At 39.4% G+C, this 12,663-nt stretch overlaps 1 protein-coding gene across 1 annotated transcript in view; it reads right to left on the bottom strand.

Moving 5' to 3' along the window:
• Window positions 1–611: 611 nt before the first annotated feature.
• Mblac2 (metallo-beta-lactamase domain containing 2) overlaps window positions 612–12,663 on the bottom strand; it is a 40,167-nt gene continuing 28,115 nt past the window's right edge. The window contains exon 2 of the mRNA XM_076927077.1: window positions 612–3,915. Within this exon, the coding sequence (XP_076783192.1) occupies window positions 3,530–3,915 (386 nt within the window). The 3' untranslated portion in view covers window positions 612–3,529. The remainder of the gene's footprint in view (window positions 3,916–12,663) is intronic.

Genomic DNA, 12,663 nt, shown 5'->3' with positions numbered 1-12,663 from the left:
TTCGCTTAAATCTTGAACTAAGCCACAACACCTAAACTCGTAGAAGAAATGTTTTCCTTTCCTATGGTGGTCTACCTGTTTCACTGTAAGCACTGTTTATATATGCTTGGCTTAGTCAATCTTTTGTGCTGTTAAAGAAGTACACAGGTTATGAGTTATTTCTTCCTCCTCATAGTCCTTCCCCCACCTTCCTTCTCTCTCCAGTTTTTATGACATAAAATCTTAAGCCAATGAAAACTTAAATTTTGTTGTAATTGATTCTTTTTAATGTAACACGGCCCCTCCCATTTCTACTACATACATGTATAGCTCTGGTTTACACATCTACACTTTCAATCAACTTCAGGTTTGTTTTTATGATGGCATAAACCTTTATCTCCCACAGGAGAAACTGTACTGCTCCTGAGTCTGCTGATTGGATTCCTCTGCATGAACTTTAATAGCCTTTGCGGGTGTTCTGCTGCCTCTGGGTTCTGTATAGCTTTTTCTATCCTTATTGTTACAAATCTTTCAAAATTTCATTTAGTAAAACAAAATGTTTTATATAGTATGTATTCCTCTAAGATATTAAAAGGACATCCGTTAATATTATATAAAAAGCACCACTTGAACACTGAAATACATGGCCACTTTAATAGTTACCATACAATGTTTACATAGACTTATTTGAAAATTATAGAACAATTTGTGCATGTCACATTCATATTATTACCTATATTAGAACAAATACACATAACCAGATACTCAATTACATCAGTATAACATACAAGGTTTCTGTTTGCTTCAAGCTTCTCAGTTAAAAGGAGACATTAATTAAATAAATAAAGTGAAAGTCCACAAGTTCATTATTAGCAATAATAAATAAGAAATCATTTTGACATGTCTAACATTTTGACAACCTTGAGTTACACTTACAATATTCTAGTTCTGAAAAATCATAAATTTACAAGGGCCACTGTCAGGGTGAAAATACATATTTTTTTTTTTATTTTCTAAAAATGCTATTAGGATTTTATATTATTTATTTTTCACATATATGGCATGTTAGAAAGTAAAAATATATGTGGGCAATTCTGTGTATTGTGCAGGTTTAAGAGAGGCTATGGTTTGGGAGCAGACAAACCTGTGTTCAATTACTAGCATTGTTCCTAGTCCATACTGTATGATGCTGGTCAATTATCTCTGGGTGCTGGAACTAGGATGCAAATTTAAAATGTATTGTGGATACTAAATGAGTATAAATTTACTTCTGTATTTTTCGCAGGGTAGCAATAGTGAAATATCGCAATCTTACATTGGAATTTAGAAAACTAAAAAAATTGGTGAGATCGACAAATATCAATTTATACTGAGAAATTGCACTTTTAATAAATAAAGAGACATCTCATCAGGAATAAATTTTCTTAATAAAGCTTAATGCCTACTCTATCCTGACTTTAAAGTAAATACTAAAATATGATAAAATAGTCAATGATTAAGGATTTTTGGCTTTATTTTGTGCTGCTGATACAAAAATAATGGCTATATTTAAGGCTTACTAAGTGATTGCAGTTGCCCTGAACCAACCTCTATTCTCGGTACGGTGACACCAGTTGAAACAGACCCCACTGTCTTCAAGGACACGACAGACACTCATGACACCTCATACAGAGCCAATCATGAAGGTTTACGTGGTGGCACACGACAGCTCAGTCCATCTGACTTTAAGAATGAGCCACGTACACAATCAGAAACCCGTTCTGGGAAGAAATGGGACTCCAGAAAATTAAATTTATATGGTCGCGAGGAATAGGCTAGCCTATCTAGCAATTCTTGAAAATGTAGGCTCACATCTTTTTTATTTCCCAGCCTCCCTGAAATCTGACTAAAAAAAAAAAAAAATCCCCTCTTCCAGGGACTTTGCCTTACCCACCTTCACACCCTTCCTTGTGTCCTTTATATTTAAGCATCATGTTTATTAATGTCAACTTGCATACGTTACTTCTTGGATTTTGTGGCCTTAACTTCTAGCTATAACTGGTTCTTTCACTTTCAAACATCCTACATTGTTTAGCACAGTACTGTGCACCTATGTGTAAGTGTGGCATGCCTGCGTCTGTGTGTGTGCACATGCATGCCAGCATGTGTGTCTACTGAATGAATAAAAACCTAAAGAACCTGGGTGTTTGCAGAGAAAAAAAAATGACATAACTTGACAGAAATAAGAATTGCTGGTTGGTACGGAGTAGACCTGTTTGGTCTACAATGTCAATAATAAAATATTACTAATAAAACGGTAGTGGGAAACTCTTCTAAAAACTTTTATGAAATGTGCCAAAAGGCTTTTTGATAAATTTATTATTATTAAAAGCACCAAACCCAAACATTTTACCTAGTATCACTGAATAGTGATAATAATTAATAGCTTAATAATTTTCTATGACATAATGAACATAGACTGTTTTTGTTTACGACGAAGACTACTGAACAGGAACAGGTGTTGTGAATCAGGATAAGAAGGCCATTTGCTCTAGTTAATAGATAATACAATATGCAATAAATGTATTCTTCTGTGGTACATATACATGTTATATCAATTAAAAGAATTGTTTGCATCAAGATGTCAGAGATATCAGGAGTTGTTTTGGTACTGTAAAACATGACACAATACTGAAATTGCTATTTAACCAGAAAAAAAAATTTGCTTATAGTATCTATTAATACTAAAATAGGATAGAATAAAAAATTAGTCTCAATGTGTTTATTTTCAAATTTGCCTGACAGTGCCCTTTTTTAAGAAATCTGATAAGTTATAGTTAGAGAGCATAAATTTGAATTTCACTTTCATGACTGAAAATATTACTTACACAATAACAAACAACAAACAGTGGCTTTTTACTGAAGTGCTCTGAAATTTACATTTAAAGCTTTGCAGTAAGACAAAAAATCCATTGCACTGCTCATACGTTAAATTATATAGCATGGTATATGCCTTATACTTATACAAAGAATTAAAAAATAAAAAAGGGGGCGTAAAATCCAGGATCACAAATACGGGCTGTTTTAGCTGTCATTTTAGAACTAGTTTGTTGAGTTCTACTTTGTTTTTGAACCCAAGAAACTTTATCTTTAAATAAAGTATGGAGATGAAATCAAGTGTAAAGGGTAAGCACAGAACTCCATACGATTTCCCCCTAGGTATCTGGGGAAGTAAACTATGGGACAAGGGCAGTTCTTGGAGCTGCTGCCAAGTGTATCCTTGATGCCTGGAGCACCCACATCACCACCAGAACACACATTCTGAAATGACAGCACTGGCCAATTACAAGCGTATTTAAGTGGCTTCTTCCTTGGAGAAAAGGAAAAGATACTAACCTAAGACTCTGCTTTTTTTTTTCTTCTTCTTCTTCTTCCTTAATCCTTTTTTCCTCTAACATACAATGGTGATCTTAAAGCACATTTAGAAATGCTCACTAGTAACTGTTTCCAACAACACAGGGGAACTGGGTTAATTTACACAATTAATACAAACAAATGGCCCATGTCGATACTAGGGTGAGGTCCTAGGATTTGTTACACGGAGAGCTAAACTTGCAAGAGATCTCATGGCAAAAGTAGACACTTTGTGGCATATCCCAGCTTTTGAAATATAGTTAGAAGCTAAACGAAACAGCCTTTCGGCACCAAAGGTATTGAAGTGCCCAGGAAGCACCTTCTCCACAAGACCTCTGTCCACCAACTCTATGAGACGTTCACAAGTTCCCACATAGTCACTGATCCTGCTGTACGGGAGCCAGTCAATCAGTGATCCATCATACACGACGTCACCACTGAAGAGTACCTTGCGGTCTTTATCATGTAAGCAAATACTGCCTCTGGAGTGACCCGGCATATGCATAACAGTGAGCTGTCTGTCGCCAAGGTTGATCACATCCCCTAAAATAGAAACAGAAGTTACCAATAAATACATGACAGTGTACTTGCCATTAATCATTGAAGAAAGCAGAGGAGCATTAAATGGGTTTCGAGGAAACTGAGGACACCATTCATTAGCTTTACTTTCATGTTGTTTCTCCGTGTGTGTGTGTGTGTGTGTGTGTGTGTGTATCTGTGGTGTATGTGTGCTATGTGCTATTTGTGTGTGTGAGTGGTGTGCATGTGTGTTGTGTCTGTATGTGTGGTGTGTGTGTGGGGCATGTGTATGTATGGTGTGTATATGTGATGTGTATGTGTACTGTGTGTGTGTGTGTGTGTGTGTGTGTGTGTGTCAGGAGCACTGCCATAACTCAAGGTTAGTTTGGGCAACAGTGATTTTCAAGTTATCCTGAGCTACAAAGTGAAAGTCTATCTCAGAACAGACCAAAACAGATCAATAAATAACAAAAACAAGAGAAAATTAACCAGAGTACAGAAGACCAAAACACTTATTAATCAAGTTAATATAATTGACATATATAAAGCATTTTATACACAGAGAGATAACATTTATTTGATTATACATCAATATTCATTTGCCTATAATGCTAAGACATAAAACAAGTTTCAATAAATTTAAAGGAATAAAATGCAAAATATACCCTCTGTCCACAATACAGTTAAAATATTATTAAAATAACTACAAATAAGAAGCAGCTAGTTTATAGAGCATCTTAAATAACAAAAATAATAGAAAATTAAAGAGATGGCAAGTATGAAAACAGGAAATATTCACAGATGTCGTCACCACCATATTTCTCCCCAGCTTATGAAAGCAAAATGAATTAGGAAGTATCCTGGGTTGAAGTAATTTGAATGAAATTAAAATATATCAAAATCTGTGGAAACTGGTAAAGCAGTATTTAAAATTACTTTAAATGCTTGTTCTATACAGCATTAAGTATTGAGATCAATTCCAAAGATGCTGTCTTAAGAAGGTAAGAGCAATACACACATATACTTATTAAGAAAGACCCAACAGCTGGCTGGAGAGCTGACTCAGTTACAATGCCTGCCACAAACGTATGAGAACCCAAGGGTGGAACTTCAGCCCGCATGTAAAGAGGCTGGGTGTGGTTGCATGCATTGGTAACAGGGCATAGGAAGAGTAGTGACAGGAAAATCCCTGGAGTTTCTAGCTAGCCAGACTAGCCAATCGGTGAGCATCAGGTTCAGCAAAAGACCTGTCTCAAAAGAAAAGGTGGAGAGCAACTGAAGACACTTAATGTTGACCTCTGGCCTCAATTTATAAATGTATGCAAATACATTTAACACACATACACATAAAAACGTTTTGAAAGAATGATAAGGAACATAGAAAACGAGGCCAGGGAACTGGTTGAGCCATTAAGGGAACTTGCTGCACTTGCAGAGGACATTGGTTAGTTTCCCAGCACTAACATAGATGTTGTAACTTCAGTTCAAGGGAGCACATACTCTCCCTGGCCTCCTTGGCACCAGGTATGTAGTGAACATGCTGACAAACAGTCACATACATAGAATACAAATAAATAAGTCATTTTTTTAAAAAAGAGCATAAGAAAAATAGAATGGAAAACAAATGTCATTAGAGAAAAATCAGTAAAGCCAAATTGTTGGGTTTTGAATAATGCAAGAAAATTAATATACCCTTAGATAAGCAAATCAAACCAAAAATTGAAGAAAAGACAAATTCTCAGAATGAAAAATGAAAGGAGGGAAGACAACACTGAGTGATTCAGAAGCACAGGAACCTGGCACCCATTCATGCCATCATGAAACAGAGAGGGCTCAAACCTCAGCTCACTGACCCTTGCACCTGGATGGCTCCAGTACTCAAAACGTCATCAAACTGTTTCTCCTACACATTATTTTCTGTGGTGTTGGTATTGTTAGCTTGCTATTTGGGCTTTTTAAGTTTTTCTGTCTCATGGGATATGATTGAGACACTAAACCTAAGAATCCATTAGATAAAAGAAGAAACTGAGATACGAACAAAATAAATAAATAAATAAATAAATAAAATCTAGTCAGTGATTTATAGCCTAGACTCCCCAAATCTAAATACAGTGATATCCAAGCACAGTGCACGTTTGGAGTCTTATACAGACATGACTAGAGACCTATTATGGCCAAGATGACAAAAACACAGAACAAGGAACAATATTAGAGCTGTAAGAGAAGATGCCAACTGACACACAAAAGAAAACACTTGTGAATAACATCAGAGAGCTTAACAGAACTAAATGTCATGAAAGCGTGAATGGTGTATTTCAATTCCTGAGGTAAATAATGTCTAACAAAGTTATATAGCAAGGCTATCTTTTAAAATCAGCAGATAAGGGTACTCTGAGACCTAAAAAAGTTAAAGGAATCTATTACCATCAAGCCAGCATTGCAGAACATAGATGAATTCAAATCAGAGAGAAGGAATGCAGTACCAGCCATAACACAGGAGAGAATACATTTATAAGAGAGATGGATGAATGAAAGCAAAGTAGACAATGACGAATCATATCCAAATTAGTCAACTCCAAACTCTTCATTGATACAACGGAGAAAGAAAATAACAAAGAACAACACAACCAAACAGGAAAACAACCAATGAAACAACAGACATTACCAAACTCTAAATGTAAATGATATTAACTCTACAATTTAAAGGTCTGTACTAGCTGATCTGGTTAAAAAAAAAAAAAGAATAAGAAGATTGAACTATAAGAAACACACCTCACTGGCAAAGACACAGATGGGAAAATCAACACACCCTCATGTGCCCTTCCCCCACGCTGCCAACCTGTCTAGGTTGAGCAGCCCCTAGGTTGAACAGGCCGGAACATGCTGTTTACTACTAGAGATAACAAAGGACCTGGGAAGCTGCCTGCATTGGAGACCTGCAGTCTGCCACAAGAGTTGAGCTGAATGGATTGCCTGCTGAGCTTGCTCCCTACACCTCCGGCCCCTGATTAAGGATGCACACCCTCTCACCCACACGGCTAAGCTATCCTTGGCACCTCCTAGACTGCTATCGCCTTGCCCAGCCCCTGGGCTGAACCAAGAAGAGATTCTGGGGGGGTGGGGCTTCCCCTTTTCCTTTATATGTGAAAGCCAATTATTAAATTTCAAGCCTTGATCAGAGAACTTTGTCTTGGCTTCATCTCTTCTCGCCCTCCATCCCCTTTCATTCCCAGCCCCCCTTTCAGGTGAACCCACTTGACTTGTGGCCACAGGCGGCTACACCCTCAAGTAGAAGCATCAAAGAAGCTGGCCTACCCACTCTGGCAGGTGATAAGGCAGACCTCAAGCCAAATCTAACCAGAAGTGATACAGCAGGTCATTACATAGTGAAGAAGGTAATGACCAACCAAGAAGACAGAGTTACTATAGCTATGTATGCATCAAACATTGGGGCTCTCAATTTATCCAACAAATATTAACATACATAAAAGGAGAAGTAGATCTTGACAACGTAGCAGTGGATAGCTTATGTAACACTTATCTTCAGAGAGGTCATCCATACTAAAAGCCAATAAAGAAATGTCAGAGTCAATTTACACTATATACCAAATGATTGACTGTAGAATATTAATCTTCTTTTCTGCACACATTCTTACGAGCAGGCCATGAAACCTCCTCTGACATGAATCACATTTTAGACCATAATGCAAGTATCTACACATGAAAAAAAAATACAACTTATCAAATCATAATTGAATAAAACTAGAAACCAATAAGAGTAATGATGGAAACTATGCAAACACATGGTACGGGGGGGGGGGGAGGGGGGCTGGACACCAGGCTTTTGAATGACCAGTGGGTTTCAGGCATCATCAGGGAAATGTTTTTTTTTTTTTAAATAATAAATTGGGGCTGGAGAAAATGGCTTATCATTTAAGAACATTAGCTGTTCTTCCAGGAGACGTATGTTCTATTCCCAGCTCCTACTTTAGACTCGTAAGCGTTTGTAACTTGAGTCCCAGTGGAGATCCAGTGCCTTTTTCTGGCCTTTCTGGGTACACAGACACACATGTAGATAAAACTCCCACATGCGCAAAATAAAAAATAAAATTTTAATCCCAGAATCAAATGAAAATGACAGCCCAACAGCAAAGGATGTTCTAAGAGGAAAGACTAAGTAAGTGCTACAGACTGCACTGGAAATGTAGAACACTCCCAAGCATGCAGGATGCACACACAGCTAGAGACTGCACTGCGATTGTAGAGCACTCCCAAGCATGTGTGATGCACAGCAAGGTGCAAAACCAGGAACAAGGCAAGCCCAAGGGCAGACATGGAAAAAAACAGAAAAGACAAAGGCAGAAATTTATCAAAACAGAAATCCAAAGACTAGAGAAAAATGCATTAACGGGTCGTTGAAAAACAAAATAAACAAGATCAATTAACTCTTAAGACCTAAATTCATAAAATTACAGATGACAAGGGAGACATCAAGCAGATTACAAATAAATTCTCAAGATAATTAGGGGATACTTTGAAAACATATTTCAAAAACAAACAAACAAAAAAAAAAAAACCACAAAATAGCCCACCAAAATTGAATGAAGAAAATACCAACAACTCTAGCAGGTCTCTAATGAGCAGTGAAGTAGAGTGATGATAGACTCCCCAACATAGCACGCTCAGGACCGCACACATTTACCGCTCAAATCTAACAGGTCTTTAATGAAAAGTTAAAATCGACTCCTTGAAGAATTCCATAAGATAGAAACAGAAAGAACACTTATTCAATGATGAAGTACTGAAATCAGATAAGGTCACAATATCAAAACTATAGACCAGTTTTCCTGAAGAACACACATGCAAAAGTCCTAAATAAAATACTTGCAAATCAAATTCAACAACAAACAAAAAAAATATCATAAAATCATGATCAAGCTGGTTTCACTTCAAGGATCAAAGATGATTCAATCAATATATACACATCAAGGGCTAGAGAGATGGCTCAGCGGGTAAGAGTTCATATTGTCCAACCCAAGTTCAGATCCCAGCACTCATGGGGCAGCTCACAGCCTCCTGTAACTCCAGCTCCAATGGGACCCAATTCCTCTAGCCTCTATAAGCACCCGCGTGAATGTGTACATGTCCTCGATGAGACACATACATAAGAGGATGAAGACATGGCTCTGCCATTAAGAGCACTTACAGAGGACACACGGTCTGTTCTCAGGACCCACAGGATAGTTTATAGGGTGATATATTTTAATGCTTAGTCACTACTGAGAAGGCTAGGTTGACTCCATGACAGGCTTCAAACTGGCAGTTTAAAAGACTAGCCCTAAGAACTGGAAGAGTCAAGGTAAGACCAAGCAAGTCAGTTATTAGAAAAAAAACAAAAAAACAAAAATAAAAGCAAAAAACAAAACAAAACAAAACAAACAAACAAACAAACAAACAAAAAAAACCCCAGGCTTCAGGCAGCTAGTCAGAAACGCCCCACCATTAAATGCTGCCCATTACCTGGCCTGAAACAAGGACAATGGGTCAGCAGCAGTTTCCAGCCAGCCCTCATGCTCCATAATGGAATGTCCTTAGAGACAGAGCCAAGATTAAGATAGAGATAATCTAACCCTCCCAGGAATTGCCCTCAAGTGCTTTAAATCCACCTGTGAGCTCACTTCAAGGTCTATCTAGGTAATGGTGAACTTCTGAAGAATAAAACACTCTTTGCATTTACATACTATTTGAGTCTGGGGTATCATTCTTTGGTGATTCATGGCCCCTTACACAACTTTGTAGGACTGCTTGGGAAAGATTAGAAAGCCTCTTTGGGGGAGATATATCACTGGCAGTGGATTTTGAGGTTTCCAGAGCCTATGCCAGGTGATCTCTCTGTCTCTCTCTGTGTGTCTGTCTGTCTGTCTGTCTCTGTCTCTCTCTCTGTCTCTGTCTCTCTCTCTGTGTGTATCTCCCTGTCACTCCCTCCTTGTGACATCCCCACCTCCCTTTGTTTCTGCTTGCTGATCAGGATATAAAGCTCTCAGCTACTGCTCAAGCAAGAAGCCTGGCTGCTTCCTGCTGTGTTAATCATGAACTAATCCTCTAAGACTGTAAGCAAGTCCCCAATTAAATGCTTTTAGAAGAGCTGCCTTGGCCTTGGTGTCTCTTCCCAGCAGGAGAACAGTGGCTATGGCAGAAGTTGGGCCCAGGCGTGGACATTACTGAGGCAGGCCTGACCAAGCTGCTCTTACGCAGTGTGGACTGTGGATTAGAAGAGCAGTTGAATGCACTGAGATGGGCCACGGTAGTATGACCATGAAAGACAGCGGTGTTGAGAGCAACATGGGCCGTGCAAGCCCAGCTCAAGAGGTTTCAGAGAGGAAGAATATTAGCAAGTGGCTTAGATCATTCTTGTGTTATTTTGGTGAAGAATTTGGCTACTTTTCCCCCCTTGTCCTAAGAATCTGTGTGATGCTAATTAGAGGAGTTTGGGGACTAATTCCATTGGCAGTGGAGATTTTCAGTGTAAGCAATGACTGACTGCACTGTGTGGTTATCAGTAGTCACTCTTAGGCAGATCTACAAGAAAAAGCCTTAGGTGGGACAAAAGAAATACTGAAATGTAGTTTGAGAGGGAAAAAAAAAATCAAAGCAGGAAATGTAACGTTGAAACCAAGTACTGTGCTCAAGCAGATGAGAAACTTCCAGACCTGCTGTTGGATAGAACAAAAAGGCCCCACACAGCTAATCTTACAATCTATGGGAGGAAAAGGCCTGAGAGATTCCCTAGGCCTAAGTACCAACAGAAAGTTTACACGAATAAAATTCAAGAAGGGGGCCCGGCTCCAGCCTCAGCTAGTAGAACTTGGCAACTTCCACCTCATGGTTCTGGCTTTAGAGTCAACAGTGAACTGGAGACGGGTTATGGAGTCTTCCTCCACAGTTAAGGAAGGCTACTGAGGCCAGGTATGTGGCAGGGGAGTCTCTATATGGAGGCAAGAGAGGCTATTTCATGAAGCTGTGGAGGTGAGGCCTGCTTTGCTTGGAGAACCCTGACATGGTGGAGATGCCAGACATGTGGGATGGTTGCCAAGAAGAGGTGCAGACAGGATATGGAACCAGGTCCAGAGAGAGGAAAGGATGCAGTCAACAGAGATGGGAGGAGTGGGAGCTGTGAGGAATCGTCTACGCCACTGAAGGTCGGACCTACAGCTACATCTGGAGTTTGCCCTGCTGGTTTCCAGTCTTGCTGTGGTTCAGCATTTCCTCGATATGCCCCCTTTCCTCCCTTTTGGAATGGTAATGTGTATTTCATGCCATTGTATGTTGGAAGTGTGTGTTTCGCTATTTGATTTTGATTTTACAGGGGTTCACAATTAACAGATTGCATTAGAGTCAGAAGAGACTTTAGACTTTAGAAATTTAGACATTGTTGAGAAAGATTATGTAGAATTTTGAATTTGAACCAAATGTATTTTGCATTATGATACGGCTATAAGCCTATGGGGGCCAAAGAGTGGAATGTGGTGGTCTGAATTAGAATGGGCCCCAGAGGCTCGTACTGTAGAGTGAAAAATTATAAAGGCCATTTTATGAAATATGTGTAGATTTTTCACCTTACAGAACGTGGAACTGAAAATAAGATTTCAGGCCTTCACATTCCAGGTGAAGGACACTTGCTGGATTACATTCCCCAAGCCTCGCCCAAGGCAGGAAGGCATTCCTGACTACAGATAAAGATGCTGCCACCTAGGTGGGGCTATAGCCGGAAAAAGTAAAGATAGTAATCTGAAATGGCAGGATAGGACACAATAGCATGGTAAAAACCACATTTTTGAGAAGAATGAGTGTGCAGTGATTTTCACATGACTCTAGATCATTTGGGCTAGATTCTCTGAAATGTTCCACTGTTCTTGGTTACCCCTCCCTTGGTCTTCCCAGTGCTATGTTCAAAATTTGTAAAACAACCAATCATGTGTAAGCGCGCGAAAATGCAACCATTCATGTGTAAGCGCACGAAAATGCCTTCCTCCCCCCACCCCATGCTATAAAAGACCCTTTAACCCACCACTCGGGGCCAAAATCCTGCTCTTAGAGCTAAAGAGCTTGTCGTTTTGACCGCTGGCTCTTTCCCTAATAAACCTCTGCTGATTGCATCCAGGTATGGTTTCTTGTGATCTTTGGGTGGTCGCGATTTCCGGAGGCTTGAGGAAGGGTCTCCTGAGTATGGGGGTCTTCAGTACATCTGAATGTTTAGTTAGTGGAATTGTTTGGAAAGGATTAGGAGGTGTGGCCTTGTTGGAGAAGGTGTGGCCATGCTGGAGGAGGTGTGGCCATGCTGGAGGAGGTGTGTCACTGGGCTTTGGGGTTTCAAAAGTTCACAGCAGGCCCAGTCTCTTTCTCTCTCTGCCTGGTGCACACAGATGAGAATGTAAAGCTCTCAGCTACTGCTCCAGTGTCATGCCTGTCTGCTTCCTGTCATGAAGATCATGGACTAACCCTTTAAAACTGTAAGCAAGCCCCCAACTAAATGCTTTCTTTTTATGAGTTACGCTGGCCATGGCATCTCTTCACAGCACTAGAACGGTAATTAGGATACGGAGTTTTATTATGTAGATCTCGCTGTCCTGGATCTCCCTATGAATACCACACTGGCCTTAAACTCACAGATATCTACCTGCTGCCTCTCAAGTGCTAGGATTAAAGGCATACACCATTCCACTCAGCCAGCAAAGAAATATTAAATATGAGAAACGCTTTCAACAAAGCAGC

Source organism: Arvicanthis niloticus, chromosome 29 (assembly GCF_011762505.2).
Source record: "Arvicanthis niloticus isolate mArvNil1 chromosome 29, mArvNil1.pat.X, whole genome shotgun sequence".
NCBI classification, from domain to species: Eukaryota; Metazoa; Chordata; class Mammalia; order Rodentia; family Muridae; genus Arvicanthis; species Arvicanthis niloticus.
Note: the sequence above shows the minus strand (reverse complement) of the source record. Positions and strands in the feature narration are given on the sequence as shown.